This window comes from Tupaia chinensis, unplaced genomic scaffold (genome assembly GCF_000334495.1).
Source record: "Tupaia chinensis unplaced genomic scaffold, TupChi_1.0 Scaffold000627_1, whole genome shotgun sequence".
In the NCBI taxonomy this organism is placed as follows: Eukaryota; Metazoa; Chordata; class Mammalia; order Scandentia; family Tupaiidae; genus Tupaia; species Tupaia belangeri.
Genome location: NW_006160147.1, coordinates 5,557,446 through 5,581,652, shown reverse-complemented (window position 1 = coordinate 5,581,652; position 24,207 = coordinate 5,557,446). Strand labels below are relative to the sequence as shown.

The 24,207-nt window shown below is 40.5% G+C and overlaps 2 protein-coding genes across 9 annotated transcripts in view; both read right to left on the bottom strand.

Annotated features, from left to right (window-relative positions):
* Positions 1-233: 233 nt before the first annotated feature.
* Positions 234-14,833, bottom strand: C4BPB (complement component 4 binding protein beta). Of its 3 annotated transcripts, none has more exons than XM_027776093.1 (7): positions 14,713-14,833; positions 14,081-14,191; positions 13,343-13,513; positions 7,461-7,637; positions 4,949-5,042; positions 1,875-2,001; positions 234-1,003 (listed from the first exon to the last, which is right to left on the bottom strand). In XM_027776093.1, the coding sequence occupies exons 2-7, from the start codon at positions 14,136-14,138 to the stop codon at positions 794-796; spliced, it is 837 nt and encodes a 278-aa protein (XP_027631894.1). In that variant the 5' UTR covers positions 14,139-14,191; positions 14,713-14,833; the 3' UTR covers positions 234-793. The 3 variants fall into 3 exon arrangements, with proteins under 3 accessions (XP_027631894.1, XP_027631893.1, XP_006159349.1); XM_027776092.1 differs by lacking the exon at positions 14,713-14,833 and adding an exon at positions 14,369-14,496; XM_006159287.3 differs by lacking the exon at positions 14,713-14,833 and having other exon boundaries at positions 14,081-14,496.
* Positions 14,834-22,635: 7,802 nt separating this feature from the next.
* The window catches only part of PFKFB2 (6-phosphofructo-2-kinase/fructose-2,6-biphosphatase 2), a 33,287-nt gene continuing 31,715 nt past the window's right edge, over positions 22,636-24,207 (bottom strand). For 4 of the 6 annotated variants that reach the window (XR_003551202.1, XM_027776088.1, XM_027776089.1 and 1 more), the window contains one exon: positions 22,636-24,182. The gene's annotated coding sequence lies outside the window, so the exon portion shown is untranslated. The remainder of the gene's footprint in view (positions 24,183-24,207) is intronic. The other 2 variants (XR_003551200.1, XR_003551201.1) reach the window with 2 other exon arrangements.

The window sequence follows — 24,207 nt, the reverse complement described above, 5'->3', positions numbered from 1 at the left end:
CAGATGGCATGTTTATGTCACTGGACCCCAACATGGCCAACTGCAGTTCAAGTCCTAGACCCGGAGGCTTGAAATTTACACTGGGCGTGTGAGCATACATGCTCAAAATCCTGAGAGGAGAGTGGAGGAGAAGGGATTGTGACATGGCCATCCCCTCTGGGGGTGATTTCTCGGTTTCTGTCTCTCTCTTTTCCACAGTAAATGAATGCACCCTATGACAAAAAAAGAAAAAGAAAAAGAGAGAGAGAGAGAGAGAGAGAAGAAAATATTATTGCTTATGTTTCATCATCTCAAATCTACCATGCAGTACTACATTTCACCCAAAGGCAGTAAGCAATTGTGGGAGATTTGGAAAACTGGTTTCATAAACCAGATATAGAGGAGACCCAAGAGAAGGTTTGGGTCCTAACTCTACTGCTATCTCAATGGGTCATTTTAAAGATGTAACCATTCTGAACCCATTCCCCCCAAATAAAAGGTTAATTATTACATTCTACATTTTGGTTAATTTGAGGTTAATTTTTGCTTTATAATTTCTGTTTCATAAAAATATAAGGAATGCTCTTAGCTCAGATCTAAGCTAACTCAATCTTCTCACAGGCAGGAAATTAAACCCTCCACTCCTCACTAATGTGTTGCTGATCCTGGTCTTAAACAGGCAACAACTTTATGTGGTCTTTCCACATTCTGAGTACAGCAACGGCAACACACACAAACAAAATGCATCATACAATTTTAGCTGGCCACTGTGAAGTTGCACGTCAATCCAATAAGAGATAAATAAAAACCAATTTCAGAACCAAGAAGAAAATTTATTCTTCAATGTATCTCTATGACCAGTCTTCTTGGCTACAATGTTAGGACAGCATTTTTTCCCCTTCAATTCAGCTTTCTTCATCTCTAGAGTATGTTTTAGTTCTTCCATAGTTAAGCCAGTTTCCGTTAATCTTTTTATAAAGTCCTGTATGGCTTTGCAAAGGTCTTTATTCTCTTGAAAAGCAAGCTGAACAAAGAAAAAAAATGGAAAGTTACAGCATAAGGACCAAGACCCAACCATATACTCTGAAGCCAGTGAACAATAGTGAGGTCCCTGAATGCAGGTTCAGTACCAGGCTAGCTTCATTCAGTAGCTCTCTAGATCTTCAACAAGGTAGATCATTTCCATTTTCCTACTTAGATGTAATTATTGATATTCTCTAATAAGAAGTATGGTCTAAAAGAATAGTCAATGAGAGTGGATTTGGCCCATGTTTTTGGAGTCTGGAAGAATTTTAAAGACTTTTCACAGGCATACTCATGACCAGAAGAGCACTGCCCACTCCTCATCAATGCACTCCCGGTCCTGATTCTGAATCTTAGGCACCGAGTTTATGCACTTTGTTCTTTTTTTTTTGGAGAGGTTTTTTGCTATAGGGCGCGTGTGCTCGCCAGACAGAGAGAGACAGACAGAGAGACAGAAAGCAAGAAATCACCCCCCAGGGGGGATGGCCACACCACAATCCCTTCTTCTCCATTCTCCTCTCTGGATCTTGGGCACGCACACACACGCACCCGGCCTGAGTTTAAGCCACTGGGTCCAGGACGCGAACCATGGTCGACTATGTGGGAGTCCAGCGACATAGCCATTACGCTAACTGCTGGTCCCTGCACTTTGTTCTATGAGACAAACGAGACAGCACCAGAGCCTTCCAAGGCATTCGTAGTGATGGAGGAAAGTGGGAACCTCCATAAATAAAAACGTGAGTTAACAGATTCTGTGCCTCCTTCTACAATCAGGCCAAGACCGAAAACATTAGATATTTACTGAGCATGCGCCAGAAGCAGTGTCAAGCCTCGAGATACCATTGTGCAGACAGACATGAGCCCCTACTTACTAGTGCTTTCCCATACTTGGTCGGTGCAGTTGGTTTGGGAGCTTCCTGGATCAGCTCACAGGACGGAAGGTCACTGTTCCACTCCCCATCAATGCACTGTTGGTCCGGTGTGCCCATCAAGCGGTATCTGGAAAAAGATTAGAGCAAGATGCTTGTCATTCTCTCTCTCTCTCCCCTTCACCCCCTTCCTGTGCATCTGTCCCACTCATAAAAATAAATAACATTTTAAAAAGGCCGGCCCTATGGTCAGCCTATGGTTTGTGGTTAAGGTGGCTGGATTCTACATGGCTGACTACATGGACCAAGTCCCAGATCTCGTGACTTGAAAAGCATGTCAGGCAGGTGAGCATGCATGTCCCAAATCCCACAACAAGGAGAGATGGAGAAGGGACTGTGGCATAACCACTCTCCATCAAAGGTACTGGGAACCAGCAGTTAGCGTAACGGCTATGTCACTGGACTCCCACGTAGTCGATTGTGGTTCGCGTCCCGGACCCTGTGGCTTAAAACTCACGCCGGGCACATGTGCATGCGTGCCCAAGATCCCGAGAGGAGAACAGAGGAGAAGGGATTGCGGCATGGCCATCCCCCCTGGGGGGGTGATTTCTCGCTTTCTGTCTCTATGTCTCTCTCTGTCTGTCTGGCGAGCGCACGCGCCCTATTGCAAAAACCTCTCAAAAAAAAAAAAAAAAGGTACTTTCTCTGTCTTTCTCCCATGAGCACACATGCCCTTTGGCTAAATTTGGGTGGGGGGGAAGGGTTGGCCCCATGGTCTAGTGGTCAACAGAACCAGATCTCACATGAATGACAGTCTCATTTGGATCCTGGCCCCAGTGGCTTCAAAAACACAGTAGGCATATGTGCATGGGAGCCCACATGGCTGATAGAATATAAATACTGACAGAATAAAGAAATGCAGGAGAGGGGATTGTAGCATTACCACCCTGTTGTCTTACTGCCTCTGCCTCTCTGTTTCTCTCTCTGGAGAGTTCATGTAAGCACACGTGTCTTTTGCAAAAATGGATTAAAGAAAAAGAACAATATATAGCTCTTTTCTCTTCCTAACTGAGTAACTGGGGCTAGTTTTGTGTAGCTGTAGTTCACTGTGCTAGAATCTGCTTCCCCTGAGGATAGAAGCATGTCTACATTATCCCTATACAACAAAACAGTTATAAAGTCAATCCACTCCCCTGGGGAATGGAAGAACCTAAATCGTAGTCAATCCATAAAGTACAGAGAAGTGAGAAATTCCAAGTTGGTGTTTTATTTGACCAAAGAGGGAGAGAGAGAAAAAAAAAAATGAGAAAGCAAGCTGCCAGGTCCGGGACTTGAATCACAGTCGGCTATGTGGGAGTCCAGTGCCCTTAACCACCACACCACCTGCTGGCCCCCCAAGTCGGTGTTTTAATACATGCAGTTTTTAAGTGTGGAAGTTGAAGGAAGACTTGCTTGATCTTTTATTGGGTCATTGGAAAAGTCACGACATAGTGTTCTGTTTTTCAGTGTGAAAGTGCATCATGACTTTTCTCACAACCCAATATAACCTAAGAAGCTATGTGCCATTTAAGCTCTAAAAAGGAGTGGGAAGTTAGAGGCACTCCTCAAATATGTCTTAGTAAGTAGGCTGTGGAAGAGCAATAGCTTGTAATCAGAAGAACATGAGAGCTGACTGCAAAGCCAGTTGGAAGTTTATAATGAAATGCAATGCTGGTGACATCCGCAACTGAGTTAAGATTGTGGCCAGGGAAATAAAAACCTAGGATATCCATAAGGTGTGTGACCAGGAAGCCTAACATAAGTTTAAACTTTGATTAGGATGTTTTGAGTAATATATACATTTTATATTTCAGCACTTCTGGGGTTATTTATAGATTTGTTTTGTTCTGTGCTTTTTTGGAAAAATATAAGTTTTTTGTTTTTGTTTTTGTTTTACAAATTAATCTTTATTTGTATTACATACATATTTTACAGAAGAAAAGAATACCTTAATGTTAAAATGCAATTAATCATAAAAGTGTCTTGCTATGATTCTTTTCGATGTAGAGATGTAAATTTTTATACAAATATAATCAGTAAAAATAATTTGTGTTCTAGGTGACATTTTTAGTTTCAAACATCCTTCATGCAATTTTACATAGATTAATATTATTTTATGGTTATATAATAGTTTATGATAGCAATAATAATACATCAAAATTTGCTTATCTGTTTCCCAACTATTGGGCTTTTTCTTTTTTTTTGTAAAACTTGTAAGAATAAAATTGCTACAAACGTCTTTACATAAGTAGTTTTTTTCTTTTAAATATTTTTCTGTGCATATGCAACTCAAAGTGAGTTAGCATGGCAAAAAATAGAATGGTTATGAAAAATATAGTTTTTGTTTGTTTGTTAGGGAGAAGATTTTTGCTATAGAGTCCATTTGCTCTCCAAAGAGACAGAGAGACAGAAAGTAAGAAATCATCCCCCAGAGGGAATGGTCATCCCACAATCCCCTTCTCCTCCATTCTTCTCTTGAGATTTTGGGCACACACACATATGTACCTGGCATGAGTTCTAAACTGTGGGATCCAGGTCTTGAACCACAGTCAACCAACTATATGGGAGTCCAGCAATGTAACCATTATGCCATCTGCTGGTCCAAAAATATATACTTTTTTTAAGACAGGGTTTCACTATGTCACTATCTTTCCGCCTCAGTCTCCAGAGTAGCTGGGATCATAGGCCTATGTTACCTCACCAGCTTTTAGGGTAAGCCAGAAATTGAACTCTGGCCTCCCTTAACATGCTGAGTACCTTGACCAGCATGTGCTTCCACAGCTGGGCCTAAAAACATACACTTTTATGCTTTATCTTGTCTTAACTGAGAGAAAAGTAAAGTGCCACTTTATAGAATCAGTTTGTCTTCTAGAAATTGGGGGGAGAGGGCAATGAGCTAAAGCAGCTCTCAAAATAAGAATGAGTTCAGAATCCTGAAGCAGTGGGGAATAAGGGGACTGGTGGGTGCAGACGGTGACGTTTGCCAAAATAGTGCTGCCACAGAGCAGGAGTTGGATTGAAAGGCTATGGGCACTTACCCCTCTTCACAGTAGTAAGTAATGTTAGATCCTGAGGTGAAATTTCTCCCCTTAAAATAACCATGAGCTGGATTCTCAGGAGGGTCACAGTCTCCTGAGAAAAAAAACGGAGTATGAGTACAGGTGTGAAAGTCAGTTATCATCAAGAAACAGCACCCCCTAAGGGGCTACACCAGCACTTGTTTTCTTAAGCGGCAACCTGGGGTCTGGGAATGTTTGTCCTTCATTCATTCTTTCTTATCGCGATATTTCTCCTTGGGAATGACCCCTCTCCTGGCTCATTCAGGGCCTTCTAAGGCATTCATAATGATGGTGGTAAATGGGAACTTCCATGTGTGAAAATGTGAGTTAACAGATTATGAACCTCCTTCTGCAATTAGGCCAGAATCGAAAGTATTATTTATTGAATTTATTTTCTGTAATTAAGGCCAAAAACATGTACTGGATTTATTTCTAGAAAAATATACTTTCTTTTTTTTTTAACTAAGGATCAAAGAAAGGAAGCCTAGGTTGTAGAGGTGCTAAGTGTTATGTACAGAACGTAGATGAAAGTCAGCTCCAAGACAGGAGGGGAAAGGTGTGACCGCATGTGGAGGTTGGCAACGCCAGTGGGACTGAGTTAATTTGAGAGCTTCATAAAAAAAAAGGGGGAGAACAAAGTTGGGAGGGAAGAGCACGAGGCTACAGGACTGTGGAAAGAGAGTTGGACAAAGTACTAGGAGTTATGAGTTTTGATTCTGACTCTTAACATGAACTACCTGGAACTGAAGCCCCTCTTGGCCCACTTTCCATTATTATAAGACGTGCAGGTTAAATGATATCTCCAAGGCCTCTTTCAGCTCTGAGCGTGTCTGAGACTAAACATATTGATCAAGATGAATACCCCTAACAGGGTCTTCTTGCCACAATCTACCCCCAGCCTTAGCTAGCCTTTGCTAGCCTTCACCATAGGCATGCACTTCTGGCATCCTCTGGGAAGTTCTGGGATGCAAACCTAGGTCCTTACCCCATGTGAGTTACCTCTGCACCACCACCTGTCCCTATAATTTATTTATTTATTTATTTTTGGAGAGGTTTTTTGCTATAGGGCACATGCTCTTGCCAGAAAGACAGAGACAGAGAGACAGAAAGTGAGAAATCATCCCCCAGGAGAAATGACCACACCGCAATCCCTGCTCCTCCATTCTCCTCTCGGGATCTTGGGCACACATACACACTAGCCCGGTGTGAATTTAAGCAACAGGGTCTGGGACTCGAACCGCGGTTGACTACGTGGGAGTTCAATGACATAGCCATTGTGGTAACTGCTGGTCCCCCTATAATTTATTATTTTGAACTGCCTATCCACTTATTATTTTAACTACTGCCAAAATACATACAAAGAGTGATATCCCCTTATCTTCTCACTACATATATAGCTATATCTTCATAACTTGAATGATATTAGATGAAACCAGTCTTCATCTGTTACTAATCTATTTGATAAAAAAAAATAGTATCTATTTTTATCTTTCAGTTCTATAATTACTGATAATGCTCAATATACTTTTTATTATTATTATTATTTGGGAAATTAATGTGCTGTTTGAGGGCTAACCTGTGGCCTGATGGCTAAGGCAGCTGGATCCCACATGGCTGACCATGCAGTTCAAGTCTCAGACCAAGTGGCTTATGAAATACAGCAGATGTGTGTGCATGTGTGCCTGAAAGGGGAAGAAAGTTCCAAAGAAATGGAGGATACGCTGACCCAGTGATTATTCTAAGAATCAGTACAATAGCAACAATATGGAAATGACTGTCAATATAAGAGCTGTATAATAAATTGTGGCCCACCAACATCAATTATTGAAAAGTTAGAGCTAAATGTCTTGGAAAAAAAAACCTATGTTTATTGTCAAATGAAAAAACTAGCAATTCAGAAAATATGTATAGAAAGGTACCATTAAACATAAAGTTTATTTAATGTTTATTTAATTTAAACATTACTTGCATGTATTTGTTTCAAAGGTCTGCATAAACATAAGGGAAAAAAATCATAAAATAAACCCATCCAACTGATTACTTCTAAGGAGTCTAAGCTGTAATGATTGAGCTTTCACCTTTTGTTGTATATAATTTTCAGTAAGTGAGATAAATCTTTCTTTCCTAGGTATTTTTTCTTTCTTCTTTTTTTTTTTGGTGTGTGTGTATTGCTCAAACAGAAACTTCAAATCACTATTTTGAAATTCAAAAATGAAGTAAAATGGATAATGCTCAAAACTACACCCTACATTGGATCTAGTAGGACAGGAATTCTCCTTGAGAAAAGGTATTGTTTGGATGCTGTTCATTTCCTTGGAATGTATCGCTTGAGCTGAGGTTTGGTACTGTGAGTTCTACATGTTTCTTGGCTATTTGATCCCAAATCTTTCCAAGAGAAAAAGGAAGAAATGTTGCAGAGATGTGGCAACTGTCCAGGGTGACACCACTAATCAGTACCTTTGGGATTCCAGGGTGTTTTTCTTATACTCACTACTCTTGCAGATGGGAAAGGGAGGTGCCCAGGTGTGGTTTTCTAGGCACTGGCTCCAACTGCTGCCCTTGAGGATGTAGTAATCATTGCACATAAATGTCACTTTGTCGCTTACTTTCACAGGCCAAGAATAATTGAACTTGCCATTCGACAGCACAGGATTAGGACAGTGGCCCACTGAAATAAAGAGACAGTGATCTGAAAGGGGAAGTTAAAGTCACCACAGCAAAAGTGCTTCAGGCTTCAGTGAAAAAATAACATAGTAGAGCTTCAAGTGCATATTTAATAGGGATAGGTACTTGACTTCCAGCCATAATGCAGGATGAGAACAGAGTATATTGTCGTAAGTATGGTGGAAAAAGTCTTAGTCATTCGTAAGAATCATATTAGCAATTGAGTTTACTAAAAGTAACTGAGCACATAGCTACAAATTACCGATAACATGTTCATTGTCCTGTTATGTCTAGGATGGTTGGAAATTCCCGAGCCTATGCTTGAGACAAATCTTCCCTTCCCTGTCATCCAGCCAAATATACACTTAAAATTTTTATTTATTTTTATTTTTTTTTTCTCCTGATGTGGAAAAACAGGAGAGAATGCAGAAGAGTGTCAACTTGGTTGTAAGCATGAAGGATAATCGTGTGGGTGTGCTTTAGTCTAGGTATAATGTTTGATTATCTCTAAGCATAAAGGAGAGGTAATGCAGTTATTCTTTAAAACTAGTAATAATAGGGCCAGCAGGTGGCATAACGGTTACATCCCTGGACTCCCACATGGCCAGCCATGATTTGAATCCTGGACCCGGTGGTATGAAACTCACACTAGACACATGTGCATGCATGCCCAAGACCCCAAGAGAATAGAGGAGAAGGGAATTCAGTGTGGTCATCCCCACTGGGGGATGATTTCTCTCTTTCTCAGTGTCTCTCTATCTCTCTCCAGCGAGTGCACACTCTTTAAGGCAAAAAAAAAAAAAAACAAACGAACGAACAAAAACCTCAAAAAAAAGTAATAATAAAGAGAATATGGATTAACTATTCTCCATCTCTACAAAAGATCACAAAAATGAGCTTCTTGATTTTGAATAAGTCACCTAGATCTCAATTATCAAATTTGCAAATAGAGAATAGAACATTTTCCCTGTTCAAAAGTTATATAATGGGTGAGATAAAATAACAAAATGTATGTACTTCAAAATAATAAAGTATGTAGATGAAATAAGATTAGTCATGTACTGATAACTGATAAATCTGTGATGGCCTGTATGAATTAATTTGACCCTTTTTTTCAAATTTATTTATATTTAAGTTGACATAAAATTTATGTATTTATCATGTACATATTTTGAAGTATATATACATTATAGAATAGTTTAATCTATTTAATTAATAAATTTATTACCTCATGTAGTTATTTTTCTAGTGTGAACACTTAATATCCACTTTCCTAGCATTTTTTAAAAAAACAATATTTCAGGGACCAGCAGTTAGCGTAATGGCAATGTCACTAGACTCCCACGTAGTAGACCGCGGTTCGCATCCCAGACCCAGTGGCTTAAAACTCACACCGGGCACGTGTGCGTGCGTGCCCAGGATCCTGAGAGGAGAATGGAGGAGAAGGGATTGCGGCATGACCATCCCCCCTCGGGGGTGATTTCTTGCTTTCTATCTCTCTGTCTCTCTCTGGCTGGCTGGCGAGCGCATGCGCCCTATAGCAAAAATAACTCTCAAAAAAAAACCAAAACAAACAAACAAAAAAAAACATTTCACTGTTAATTATAGTCACCATGCTATATGACAGAGCTTTTGAATTTATTTATTCTTGTCTGATTGCAATTTATATCCACTGGTTAGCATTTCCTCAACCTCTCCACCCCTTCTTATCATCCCAACCTCTGGTAACTACCATTTTACTCTTAATTCTATCAGATCAATTTTTTTAGATTCTACATATTTATCTTTCTGTGCTTAGCTTATTTCACTTAACATAATGTCTTCCTGGTTCATCCATGTCATTCCAAGTGATAGAATTTCCTTCTTTTTATGGCTGAATAGTACTCCATTGTGTATATATGAAAGGATTTCCAAAAGTCATTGAAATTAAACTATGAGTTTGGGCCATCCCCATGGCATGATGATTAAGGTGGCTAGATCCCATATAGCCGAATTCACAGCTGGAGTCCCAGACCCACTGGATTGAAAATCATGCCAGGTACATGTTCATGCTTGCCTATGGTCCTGAAGGGAGGAAGAAATGGAGGAAAAAGGATTGCGGCATGGCTATTCCCCACGGGAGGTGCTTCCTCACATTCCCTCTCTTGTTCTCTCTTGCTCTCTGTGGCAACCACACACACCCTCTGGAAAAATTAAAAGAAAAAATAAAAAAAGATGTATGAATTTATTATGCTGTTAAAAAAGAAAATTAAAAAAGTTTCTTCATAATATGCATTTCTATGAACTTTTTGAAGATTTTTCATATGCCATGTTTTCTTCATGCATTCATTCACTGACAGACTTAGACTGATATAGTGACAATTGTGAACAGTGCTACAATAAGTATGGGAGTACAGTTATCTCTTCAACATACTGATTTCGTTTCCTTTGGATATCCACTTAATAGTAGGATTGCTAAATCATACAGTAGTTCTATTTTTAATTTTTTTTGAGCAATCTCCATAGTATTTTACAAAACAGTTATACTCACTTACTTTCCCACCAGTGATGAATACGGGTTTCTTTTTCTCCGTGTCCTCACTGAAAGCTAGCTTTTCTTTTTCATAATAGCCATTCTAACAGGAATGAGGTGATATTTTATTATATTTTAAATTTTCATCTCTCTGGATAATTAGTGATGCTGAACATGTTTTTATATACCTGTAGACTACTCATATGCATTTTGTTTAAATGTCTTTTGCCCATTTTAAAAATCAGGTTGCTTTCTTGCTATTAGGTTGTTTGTCTACTAATACATTTTGGTTATTAACCCCTTATCATATGGATAGCTGCAAGTATTTTCTTCCATTCTGTAGGTTATCTCTTTACTTTGTTGATTATTTTCATTGCTATGCAGAAATTTCATAGTTTGACATTATTCTATTTGTCTATACTCTGCGACAGAGAGAGAGGGATAAGTATCTGAAATTCAGTACTTTCAAATATATACATATATATATATATATAGAGAGAGAGAGAGAGAGAGAGAGAGAGGCATATATTATTACTACAAACTTTCCTTTAGATCTTCTTTTGCTGTAACCCATAGGTTTTGGCACATTGCTCTAATATTGGATGCATATTTGTTGGTACATCCTCTTGCTGAACTAACTCTATTACGATTTTATTATGCCTTTTTTAAACAGCATTTATTTATTTATAGAGAGATTTTTGCTAGGGTGTGTGCACTCACCAGAGACAGAAACAGAGAGACAGAAAGCAAGAAATCATTTCCCGGGGATGTGGCCATGCCACAATCCCTTCTCCTCCATTCTCCTCTCAGGATTTTGGACATGCATTTATATGCACCCAGCCTGAGTTTTAAGCCTCCGAGTCCATGACTAGAATTGTAGTTGACTACATAGGAGTCCAGCAACATAACTGCTACACCATCTGCTGGTCCCAATAGTTTTTATTTAATCTATACCTCCTCTGATATGAATATAGTTATTCCTTGTCTTTTGATCTCTGGTTTCATAGAATATATTTTCTATTCCTTTACTTTCAGCCTATTTGTATCTGTACAGGTAAAGTGAGTCTCTTGTAGAGAAAATGAAGTGAGTCTTATTTTATTACGCATTCAACCACTGTTAAGATTTTTTTTTTTGGAGAAGTTTTTGCTATAGGGCGTGTGCGCTGGTCATAAACACAGAGAGAGACAGAGAGATAGAAAGTGAGAAATAATCCCTCTAGGGGGAGATGGTCACGCCTCAATCCCTTCTCCTCCATTCTCCTCTTGGGATCTTGGGCATGCACGCACACGCACCCAGCGTGAGTTTAAGCCACCAGGTCCGGCACTTGAACCATGGTCAACTACATGGGAGTCCAGCGACATAGCCATTACACTAACTGCTGGTCCTACTATAAGATTTTTTAATTGGAGAATTTAATTGATTTGCATTCAAAGTAATTATTGATAGGTAAGAACTTACTACTGCTATTAGGTTCATTGCTTTCTAGTTCTTTTGTAGATATCTTTTTACTCTTACTGTCTTCCTTTGTAGTTAAGTGATTTTCTCTAGCAGTATATATATATATATATTTTTTTTTTTTGGAGAAGTTTTTTTTTTTCACTATAGGGCACTTTATTTATCTCTACCTCTTTAGGGTAGTCACTAGCATGGTGTTTTTGTCCAGTTGATGATATCATATTTCCCTTATTTTTTTAATTTTTTTTTTTAGGTTTTTGCCAAAAGGCATGTGTACTCACTGGAGAGAGATAGAGGGAAAGTGAGAAATTACCCACCAGGGAGGATGGACATGTTGCAATCCCTTCCCCTTCATCCCTTTCTTGGGATTTTGGGCATGCATGCACACACACAGTGATTTTCAAGCCTCTAAGTCCTTGAACTGTGTCAGACATGTGGGAGTCCAACACCTTAACAGCCATGCCTCCTGCTGGCCCCTTCCCGATTGTTCTTAATCCTTGTGGTGATGTGTTGAATGGGATTTATTCCAGTCTTTTCAGTCTGTTTTTTTCTGGGAATGCTCTTCAACAGTAAGCCTCCTCAGAAATGTTGAACAAACTGCTGTGGTCCCAAAGCCTATAACCACTGTTGCCATTGCAGTGCTAGAAGACACTGTACACCCAGGACACTACAGCGTCCACTGTCCAGACTGGAATCTCTTGGCTTCCATGGCTAGCACAATGGTTGGCTGAAATCCACTTGGAGAAAACTCAAGATGAATACTTGAGCTGTGTGGGGAAGCTGACCAGGGATCCCAGCCTGGAAGACCAGTGGGCTATATTTCCAGCAGCATGATGCTGTTGGCTAGTGTCTATGATGTGGCACCTTCATTGGACAGAATTTCCACTTGTTTCTGAGCCTCACCTGCATTCTTTGTTTCTAGCTGATACCATATGGTCTATCCCTGACAGTATTTCCGAAGTTTCCCATAGGACAAAACAGAAGAGAAAAGTGCCAAGAGTCCTAAAATAGTGGGGAAGTTGAATGTCCACCTCCAGTTCACTTTTCTCATTGTAGAAGCCGTGGATCTAGGGGGATCTTCTGTGTATGATGCTGTCCCAACTTGAAAGAGAGTGACATGGTCAAAGAGAATCATTCATGTTGCCATTTGGTTGTGGCTTTTCTTGGTTTTGCAACCCAAAGGGATATCTCAGCCCACACTCCTGAGTTCTGGGGTATTTAGGGTGGTACTACTGATGTGAATATTGGGTTTCTGTGGTGGTGGGGAAGCGAAGCCAGACAACTCCTGTTTTGCCATCTTGCTGACATCATTCTTCTGTCTTTTGTATATATTTAAGATTTCTAATAATATAATAAAATTAAAGTAGCATACGATTAAACAAATTACAGCAAAAAAATAGTAGTTTTAATATATAGAAATTTTTCATCCTCTAGTAGGAGTAAGTGATGCTACTATTGGGTCATCAGAAAGATCATAACACATTTTTTGCATAAAAAAAAAAAAACAGAAAAAATGCATTGCTATTTTTCTAACAACCCAATAATTTAACTAAATTAATACTGATCAAGAGGTGATCAGGTACATTCAAAGAGAGTTCCATCATTAGAGTGCTTTAAAAGTAGATTCTTAGAAATTGAGAACTTTTTCTTATGACATTTTAATACAGTCTACTGGAAGTAGGATATGGAAAGATACAGCAAGATGACAAGATGGGTAACGAAGCAGAAAGATCTAACTTACAGTGGCATGTAGCAGTAGGGACAGTCCATTCATCAAAGGCATTGCAAAAGAGGGTTCCCTTTCCTACCAAGTGGTAGCCTTTTATACAAGAATAAATTCCTGAAATCTGTCCTTCTTCCTTCATTGCAATAAAAATACTGTTGTCCACTTGGGGAGGTTTTGAACATCTCTCTTGGAAGAAAAAAACAAATACAAAAACCAGATTCATTTGGCATATACTCTGCTGTGAGGAAGCCCTTATTGCAATAGATCCCCCATGTTCAAGTGTCTTTTTGTTGGGTTATTGATCCTGATTCTCTGTACTCTTCCTTGTCTTTGTGCATTCACATCTCTTCCTTCACAAAGATTTCCAGAATTTTATATCCGAAAGGATAATGAGAATTTCCCTTACATTGAGCCACAAAATAGCCACTTTAAACAAACAATCTCCTTCCCAGAAGGCAGTCCTGGAGTTTATAATAGGTAAGACCTCTCAGGATTTTGAAATTGGTATTTTTTTATTGTTGTTCCCAGACAGGAAAGGCAAAGTAAACAGTAACTACAGACTTCAGAAAGCAGGATCATCTTAAATATATACTAAAACCCCACAGAGCATTAAGCCAAGTAATTTAAAATTTTTCAATAAAATAAATACATGCCGTACATTTAAAGTTTAATTCAAACCCTAGACAGAATGCCTCCTACCCTCCAAACTGGTCTCATTGCCTTATAAACTGAGTTTAAGGAAGGTCTACTCACCGTCTGACGCGGAAATCAGCCGAGCAACCACAAGACAGCATACAAACCAAAGAAACATCTGGTGATCAATTAGTTGACCCAGCTGGAATTAAGCCAGCCCAGACACTTGACCTAGATCAAAACAGATCTTTTAGTACTGCTGGAGATCGGACCAGCCACCTCCCTTCTTGAAAAGGAGTTATATTGATTTCCCTTCCCTGAAGGTAAAGAAAAAGAAAAACAAAAATCCTACAGCAGGAAATAAGAACAGTAAGGAAGTTGGTATGGGGGAAAAGGACTTTACACAACCCAAAGGGATGGTAAAAGAACGGCCTGCTTTAAAACACGGTTTCTGAGATTCCCCAGCTCCTGGGAATGCAAATCCAGTGGGCCAGTCCCTTTGAGCTTCAAGTTATTTTTCCACAACAGACTTGAGTCAAATGGCCTTGCCCTGACCCTGGTTTCTGTCAATATTTGCCAGTCCACCTTCTGCAATTTGTCCAGCATTCAGGGTAGAGAACAGGGTGCAAATTCTAGTGCTTTCCTGGGTAAGCCCTTCCTCCGTTACCCCCTCTCCTTTCCCCAATACCAGATATCCAAAAGTTGTAAGCAGCACTAAAGGCTGAAAGCTCAATGAAATAAACGAACCCTACCTGTCTCTGTCCCTTCAGATCTATGGTTTCCCAGCAAGGAGCTGGTTCTGACTGATTCCAAATCTGCGAGCTCCAAAGTCCTGCAGTGACATATTGTTCTCGTTTGCCAGGCCTGTGCAAAGGATTCTCACCCTGTGGCCCTTGCTGAGGCAAGATTTGGTCATAGTCCAGTTAATCAAACAAATGAAAAGAGAGGTGAGGGGAATGCTTTGGGCTCAAGAATAAACACATGCACAATGGCTCTGGGGCTCCCTATCATCTTGATCAAGACTATGACAGCACTTAGTTGGTCCTCTGTGCTCTCACTACTAAACTGGGTTGACGTTCCTACAATATTTTAGGTTTTAATAAAATAATAAAGCATCTAAAGACACAGGAAAATCTGAAATATTATTCTTGTCTCCACCCATTCTTATCACCTTGTCATTTATGTCTTTTTCCTGTCCGCATGTGATCAGAATGTGACCTTCAAAATAAGCTACTTTAGTATAAACATTATTTAAAGTTGAAGACATTTGAGAACCAACAGATGGGGAGGGGGTGATAAACTGTCTTGGAGCTTCCCTTATCTGATGAAAAGCAGCAACTTCTGGGAAATAGGGCTCCATAAGTTCCTCTCCAGGGTAGATCAACTCCCCACAAAGGGGAACAAGAATGACACCTCGCCCAAATTTGTTCCCTGGGAGAGTTTTATGACCTTGAAGGACACACCTATATAAGCAAACATCATTAGAACTTTCTTATCTCCTGTTTTTCTGAAAACCCATTTATCTTCCCAAAATGTCATCTCTTTTCCTGTAAGTCCCTTTTCACCTTCCTTTTCACCTGTGAAGATGGTGTGTATAAACCCCAAATTCCAACCACCCCTCAGAGTTACTTGCCTATGAACTATTCCACGTATATGCATGGTAGGCAGGTAAATAAACCGGGTTTGTTTTTTTCCTGTTAATCTGTCTTGTGTTAGTTGAAACTACAGGTCCATAATTGCAACACACAACACATAAATACTAGCTGTTTCATTAAACCAACCATAGTAAGATAAACATGATGTTGCTTGATTAACGAAAACCTAGACAAAATATATGTTGGAAATTGCAAAGACTTTTACTTATTAATCTATTTCTTTCATTACATTTGAAGCCATCTCTTTCACTAAAGTTATATGATCTTGAAAAGCATTTAAACTAATTTGTATGAGTGCTCTTTTTTAAATCAAATTGAATGAAATTCTTTAAGGCCTTTTTTTTCACATAGATATACAACATGTAGTATGTAACATGCCATATTACGTAAGTGAATTCATGTACATATCAGGATTACAAGAGCCAATTTCTCTGGGGTTACTTTGACATTAATACTCTTTAGAGTAACCCCCTTTCTTGAAATTTTTAAACATGCACTTGAGGAAGGTGGGTTTTAACTTTCTGTTGTCTATACCATTAGTTTTTCAGCATACAGTCCAGCACAGTGGGCTTGGATGACTTGGACTGAGCTTTACTTATCATATTTCCAATATTTCTGACTACTCTAGCTATTAAAAGCCTGCACTTCCCAGAAGGCTCGGGAGATCACTGGTTGGGGAAGTGATCAATGAGGAAACTTTGGAAGGATGGTGGCTCCTGGGGGTGGGCCTTAGCCCAGAGGTTAAGAAGCTGTGCAGCCTCCTGGGGGCACTGCAGAATAGGCCAGGCAGCACAGGGGAAAAGTTTGTTCAAGTTTGCAGGAGGGCCTTGGCTAAGGGCTGCAATCAGAAGGACCACAGCAGTCTCTCTGGGGTTCAACTTCCCAGTATTCCAATGGTGGATAGCACAGAAATGCAGTTAAACAGACCCAATCATGCTCCGTAGTGAGAAGCTGTGGAGCCACAAACACATTCTCTCGTCACAAACACATTCATTCAGAGGTTATACATTCCCCTACACACACCAGCCATACACCAGACGAGCCCTACCTGCTGATCCTGTGACCAAAGGAGAGTGTACAGGTCTCCTCTTCTACTCAATCCAAGTAGGTCTGACTAGGGCTCTACAGATCCCCAGGGACTTCAGCCAATTAACAAATGAGGCCTGACTGCCGATCCTATGACCAGAAGAGCATGTATGGGTCTCCTCTTCCACTCTAAGGTAGAGTGGGTCTGACTAGGGCTCTGCAGATCCCCAGAGGCTTACCAGATTACCAGAGTTGACCAAGGTTGATGCATCAGGTTCCAGGAGTTGGTCCTTCTCTCCAATTGGAGTCTGATGATCCATGAATGCTCAGCCTTGGGGCAGTCACCCAGGCTGAGGGATGTCATCAAACAAGACGGGGGTACACCTATCTCTCCACATGGTAGTGCCTGTCCTGGGGAGAAATGCCCTGGGATCTGTGGCTCAAAGGGTTAGTCTGATCCCATTTCCTGGCCAATGCACCAAAATGTTGCAGAAAACCAGAAGCCAAGGAATGGAAAGCAGCATTCAGAGAGATTAGGAGAACTATTTATTATGTCAGTGGGCATGGAGAAGTTAACACTCCAAATCTCCTGTCCCTCCTTGGGGTTAGACATGATCTTTTATGGGGGAATTGGGTAAGGGGAGGTCTCAGGCTCAGAGCCAGCCCTACACAGTGCCAAAGGGAGAAGGTCGAGAAGCAGGAAGATTAATCTATTCAAGGTACTAATTTAGTCAAAGTACTAATCTATTTAAGGTATTAATCCACCCAAGGTTTTCAGGTTACTCTGTAGCTCCAGGGAAGGGCAATAAGATTACCGGAGAGCAGAAACTTTAGACAGCCATCAGCCCAGAGTTATTAGTCATAGGAATTTAACAGTTTATAATGGAGGCGCTCCTCCAAGATAGAGTCATGCCTGCTTCATCATGACATATTTTTCTGTTTTGCTATACAAAAAACGTGTCATGGCTTTTTCAATGATCTGATAGATTTGCTGACACCTTCAGCTAAAACAAGCTTTAATCCGAAACACTGCTAATGAAAGAAAAAATGGGTCAACCAGAGTTTCAGTGAATTGATCCAAGAATTTAAATTCAGAAAAGAATATTTAATAGATCTTATGAAATCCAACCTTGAGACTGTTTCCCATTCCACCCATAAATTATTTTATTTATTTATTAGAGATTTTTGCTATAGGGTACGTGCGCTCACAAGAGAGACAGAAAGTGAGAAATCATCTTGGGGGAGGGGGGATGGCCATGCAGCAATCTCTTCTTCTCCATTCTCCTCTCCCAAGAGGGCACACACACACAATGCACCCCGTGTGAGTTTTAAACCACTGGGTCCTGGGACTTGAACTGTGGTCAACTATGTGGGAGTCTAGTGACATAACCATTCCACCATCTGCTAGTCCCCTTACCCATAAATTAAAAAAAAAAAAAAAAAATGAATGGAAGGCAAGAGATCCCAGGAAGTGAAAACTGAATGTAGACAATGTGGTAATCCCATCACTAGTAAAGGAAGCCCACATGGATAAATAAGTTATTCTCTGAAAGGGAGTAAAACTTTTTGAGGTAGTGAAATTGAGCAAGGACCCCCTAGTGTATTTTCTAAGGTTCTTGAAATATAAGACCCATTTACATTGTAATGGCCCAGAGTAAGGAGTAAGTTTTCAGACTTTGGTTATGGTAATGAAATGACATTGATCATAAACAAGGGACATTTGACCTCTAAAACTCACTTAAAGGAAAGTTAAGGTTTTCATTTCAATATGTAAGATGTTTTATAGGCTGGAAACTGCTGGTTGTGAGCTCAAAGACTCTAGGCTGAATGGCTCCAGACCGCAGAAGAGAAATTAGATTATCTAAGGCCTCACCAATCAAGAACGCCCATGAGATGATCATGTCCTCTTGAACAAATCACTGAACTGATTATGCGCCTGGGACCTGTGCCCCTAATTTTGCCTTTAAAAATGCATGTGGGGAACATCTTGGGGAGACCGAGTCTTTTCAGCATGAGCTGCCTGCTCTCCTTGCTTTGTGCTTTGTAATAAAGCTGTACTTTCCTTCATCACACCATGTGCCTATGGTTTGGTTTTATAGCGCTTGGGTGAGCGAACCTGATTTGAGTTCTGATTTGAGTTCGGTAACAACCTTTACAATCTAAGTTGATTTCCACAGGTAGAGTATTGTATACAAATGAAAAGGACATTTGAATGCCTTTGGAACTCAAAATGTAGTTGTTCTGCCTGTAAATGGTTGAAGTAATGTAGCAGCCATTGTCTTGATGAGAATAAAAAAAAAAGACTTATGTTGGGGTTGGCAGGTGGCATGGTGGTTGAAGGTGCTGGACTCCCACATGACCGACTGCAATTCAAGTCCTGGACCTGGCCGTTTGCTTTCTCTCTCTCTTTCTCTGTCTCTCTGGTCTAATTAAAATAAATAGTAAAGTTGTTTTTGTTTGTTTGTTTGTTTGTTTGTTTAAAAGAGGCTTGGGATTTGATGTTTTTAAATAAATGTTACTCTAGGTTGACTCTATGGCACAGTGGTAAGGTAGGAGAAAGGGACCCTAAAAATAAAGTTAGGTTATGGACCCAAGACACAGTTATGAAATGGCTTAGTTTTGAGATGGAGTCAGTGGTGACTCAGTGATTGACCTAGGCAGCATGATCTAGACCTAAAACAAAGGCTTTTTCCATGTCCCACCACATTCCAGGAAGAAGATAATGGTTTTCATGGCCCAAAGCTTCTAGACTAAGAATCTTCTGACCTTGACACCCACTTCAAAATTTGGAGAATAACTGGATCCACCCAGCATGTGCCCCTCCCTACCAAGAGGGGAATGCATGCACAAGCCCTACCTACAATCAAAGCCCTGATAAAACCTTTCCTGACCCACATAAAAAGCCTTTGCCACAGTTCTTCCTTGGCAACCCATTTTCTGGGAACTCTCCCTTTTGGGGAGCTCTCTTTTTTGTCCTTTATCTTTTAATAAATTCCTCACTTTACTATATGTACTCTGTATCCGTGACTCTAATTCTTTCTAAGCGTGGGGCAAGAAACCGTGTCTCACTGAGAGTGTGGGCCTGATCACTCCTGCACTCCGTGTTCCTGCGTCAATGGTAACGTACTGCTCAAGAGAAGCCAGGTTCCATAGGGTGACTGGTGTTTGGGCCTGGCCAGCCATACTGGGCATGCACGTGAGTGCCCAAGGTCCAATGGGCTGGAGGACTGGAGGAAGAGAGTTGTGGCATGACTGGGCTTTGTGGAAGTGCTCACCTCTCTCTCTCTCTCATATGCATGTGCTCTATCACAAATAAAAAATAATAATAAATATTATTTTCTATCCAGTGATGCTCTCATTCAAAGCCATTCAAGTTCTTATATATTCCAGAAGTATTTTGGTATCTTATATATTTCTCCCTCTGCCTAAAAGTTAGTATCAAATGGATGTCACTTGATTATTTTTCCTTTTATTTGTCAAAGGAGAGAAATGGAGAAGAGGATGTGAAGATTATCACCCAGCTCCAGTTTCCTGCCCTGCAGCTGGGGATGGGTTTCCTAAACCATGCCTACCTTTTTGTGGGAAGAGAGTCCTTTGTTAAATTCCCAGATGAGTTCAAGAAAGAATTTGGGTTAGTTGGTGCAGAATACCTCTAGCCAGGGATGGGCTATTGCCAAACTGCCACAGGAAGTGGCTGTGGTGTTGTCATCAAAAAGGGCAAGCTGGTGATCCTCAAGGGTGATTCCTTACAGTGAGTGAAGATTGAGAGAGGTTATCTGAGAGAAGCAAGTAAAGACTATCACCCAATGCTGGAGCAATCTGGAAAGGCATTTTCAAATCCTGGTATCTTCGTTAGGTTATCAACTACATTTAAAAATAGTCTGGGCTGGCTTTGCGGTGCTTAAGGCAGCTGATCCCACACAACTGGCCGAACAATTTGCGTCCTTGACCCAGTGGCCTCAGAAATACACCAGGCATGTGTATGTGTGTCCAAAATTCTGAAAAAGGAAGAGGTGGAGGAGGAAAGATAACAGCGTGACCATGGCCTATGGTGGCAGGGGGTGCCTGTGGGGGGTGCTTCCTCACTTTTCCTCCCTCCTTCTGCCTCTCTGGCGAATGTACAAATCCTCTGACAATATATTTTTTTTAAGTCTGTCATGTGTTTGTTGGGGGTATCTTTGTTATAAATCTTCGCTTTTACCTTGTTCTGAGGTAGTGGTTTGATTAAAAATATGACAGAGTTGAGGTATGTCACTCAGTAAAGGGGTTTATTCACCTATATATAAAACAGGAACAATGATTTGAGACACTCCCAGCCTTTCACAAATGATGGCTTGGTCGCTCAGACAACAGGTTACAAAAGAGCTTAGAGATCTTTCCATGAAAATGACATCTTTGGCACACACCCTGGGTTCTGTTACTCCTCTAGCTGAATTGTAAACGCTCAGTATATTTATCAACATCTATAAACACAATCTCTCACTTTTAAACTTGGAGAATTCACAAATCATTTTCATTTTTTCAAAAGAACTCTTGAACTTACAGTATTTGGAAATGTTCAGTAGTTACTACAAACATTTCATTTTTTTCTCTGCTGCTACTGACGCCAAAGAGTCTTACAAGTTGCTTTATCTTACTGTTTATGTGACTATTATCAACATGGTTTTGGCCAAGGTCATTCGTGAGGGGGAAAGCAATCCTGTAAAGGATGGATTATAGACCTGTTAACCTTTTCCTTTCCAACAATAAACTCTAGAAAAAGGCAGACTGTGGGACCAGCAGTTAGTGTAATGGCTATGTTGCTGGACTCTCATGTAGCCAACCACAGTTCGTGTCCCGGACCCAGAGGCTTAAACTCACACCAGGCGCATGTGCGTGTGTGCCCAAGATCCTGAGAGGAGAAGGGATTGCGGTGTAACCACCGCCCCTGGGGGGCGATTTCTCGCTTTCTATCTCTCTGTCTCATCTTTCTGGCAAGCGCATGCGCCCTATAGCAAAAACCCCTCCCCCACACACACACACAAAAAAAAAAAAGGAAAAAGAAAAAGGCAGACTTTGTTTTAGTCATCATCTGGCAACTAAGAGGTAGTAACTAAATACTTAGAACTCCAGAACATAGATAATATGTGGCAACAGGGGACCAGCAGTTGGTGCAATGGCTATGTCGTTGGACTCCCATGTAGTCAATTGTGATTTGAGTCCCAGACCCGGTGGCTTAAACATGCTGGGCACATGTGCATGCATGTCCAAGATCCCAAGAAGATAAGAGATTGTGGTGTAGCCATCTCCCCAGGAGGTGATTTCTCACTTTCTGTCACTCTGTCTCTCTGTCTTTCTGGCACGCACACGCACCTTATAGCAAAAACCTCTCCAAAAAAAAAAAAAAAAAAAAGATAATATGTGTAATATGTGGCAATAACAATCCCACTGATAGCATTTTGAAAGCCTAGCGGAACTTGATAAAGACAGAGGTTGCTGGTTAAAACTATTAGTTGATTAGTTGGAAATATCTATACAACCTAATAATTTGAGAATTGTTTTAAAGAAGTAGCTTCAAGCACATTTTGAACAATGTTATTAATATTTTGTATATGTATAACATATCAAAGGCTTTCTTTTGTGATTTAAAAAATTAGCTACATTTTTAATTAAAAATAACTTTTATTGGGTTTTCATTACAAAAGCAATACATATTACTCACATAATTTAAGCAACATTTTATTTATCCAGGAGATAAAACTCTTCTCCAGCAAAATGCATCTCCTGGCCTATAATAAAAATCAATGAGGAAAAAAGTATGCAAAAAAAAAAATCTATTGTACCGTAACATAATATTATCCTTTAACCAAAGACAGAGGTCCATACTCTGGATCTAACATAAGGTAACACTAGGACAATAAACTTAAAAGTTCGGGCTATCTAAATTTCTACTCCAAAGTGACAACAAAAAATATATTACATTCTGATTAAATATACATGTAAATGCCTTACATGGATAGAATAAATAACCAAATAAAAACTGTCCAATCATTAAAAGACAGTGTATTTAGATACAGAAATAGGCCTGCATTGCAAGAACAAAATTTAATTTACAGTACAGCATGCTACCAGCAGTCAGATGAAAGTCCCCTGCTCCAGAGCAGAGTAAGGAGCCTCTCTGAAGGCAGCTCTGTGTGTATAAATAAACTCCTAGTGGCTGGATGCTGAGCCGCCTGCAGCTCAGGTCATCACATTTTAGGTAACAGTCCTGTATCATCCACAGTATAAAAGAACCACTTGAGGGGAAGCTTCATCTCATTATTTACTTTCTTTTTCTTTTTATTTTTTGCTACTCACTCTTTGGTCCAGTAAGTGGGCAACTGAGTGAAAAGAAAAAAATATTTAAGCTAAACATGTACCGTTCTTTACAGATGTTGCTTGGAAGATACGATATCCTTCAGGGATCCCACACTCTCAAGAGTGACATACGAAAACCACATTTTCAGAGACATACTTGCACATTTGACAATGACTGATCTTGGAAATAGTCATCTCGCTGATCTGTAAGGGAAACCAAAGGGCTAATGCCTCAAGGCCTTGGCAGGCACTGGAAGGCCGTTCTCGAAGTCACAGCCACAGCGTTTTCAGAGAGCATGTCATGACAACGGACTCCACAGGAGGGCAGGTCCCCCTCCACCTGCCTGGGAGTTTTAAAAAACTCCCTGCTAGAGCTGGTTCTCAGGGGACCTTCTTTACTTCCTTACTACATCATGTGATGTAAGTGGCACCCCACTTTTCTCTCCTGTCCTTATTCCCAACTACTACACTGGCTTTCTCCAGCTACGAGAGGCACATAGCATCAGGTAGAAAATACATTATCTACAAGAGAACTTAGACAATGGGTACCTATCTGGGGGTCTTGCAGCCAGCTCCTGCCCTGAAGGGCATGGAACAAGAAAAACTTCTCTAAAGGAAAAGGCAACTGTTGACACTGCCTTCCCATCTCTGCAGAAGAGATGTTTCAGGGACTGAATCGCTCGGCTACCTTGCATTCACCTGGTGACTGGTCTTGTGTCCAGCATGGCAGAAGGTGACTGCTTGCATCAGTATGTGGAACTCTAGCCTGTTTGCCTGGAATGGATGTAGAGACCAGCTCTTACCACATGGAAAAGGCTTCCTGGAGTTTAGCTCCCACACTTAACAACTAAATCTGAAGAGGTGTTTTTGCACTTTAGGCAAGAACAGCCAACGAGGAACACAGCGAGTCACAGGCAGGGCATTAAATGCCTGAACAGAATGAGACTGGCCAACCAGGGCCAAACTCAGCAATGAGATATAACCTGTTCAACATTTGGAGGCACAGGAAGTTAAGCTTTTCAGTGTAACTGATATTCCCACTAGGCATGAGGGGAAGAAACATGGTGACGTTGTTGAGGCCATCCATTTCGGTGGCCTCAAATGTCCAGTCCCCACTGAACTTCCTGGTCTAGCCTCTGTGAAGCTTTCAGTAGATCTCAGTCCCCCGGAGAAGTCTAGCCTCAGCCTCCACATCGTCGGAAGAGACAAGAGAGGGATGCTACCGAGGGG

Bases quoted from the DNA above. Each gene is read 5' to 3' on its own strand.
- C4BPB (XM_027776093.1), bottom strand. From the start codon at position 14,138: ATGTTTCTTTGGTTTGTATGCTGTCTTGTGGTTGCTCGGCTGATTTCC. The intron at 5,043-7,460 runs GTGAGTATAAGA...TTTTTTTCTCAG, and splicing joins CTTTCCCATCTGCAAGAGTA to GAGACTGTGACCCTCCTGAG. The intron at 1,004-1,874 runs GTAAGTAGGGGC...TTCTTTGTTCAG, and splicing joins CCAAGTATGGGAAAGCACTA to CTTGCTTTTCAAGAGAATAA.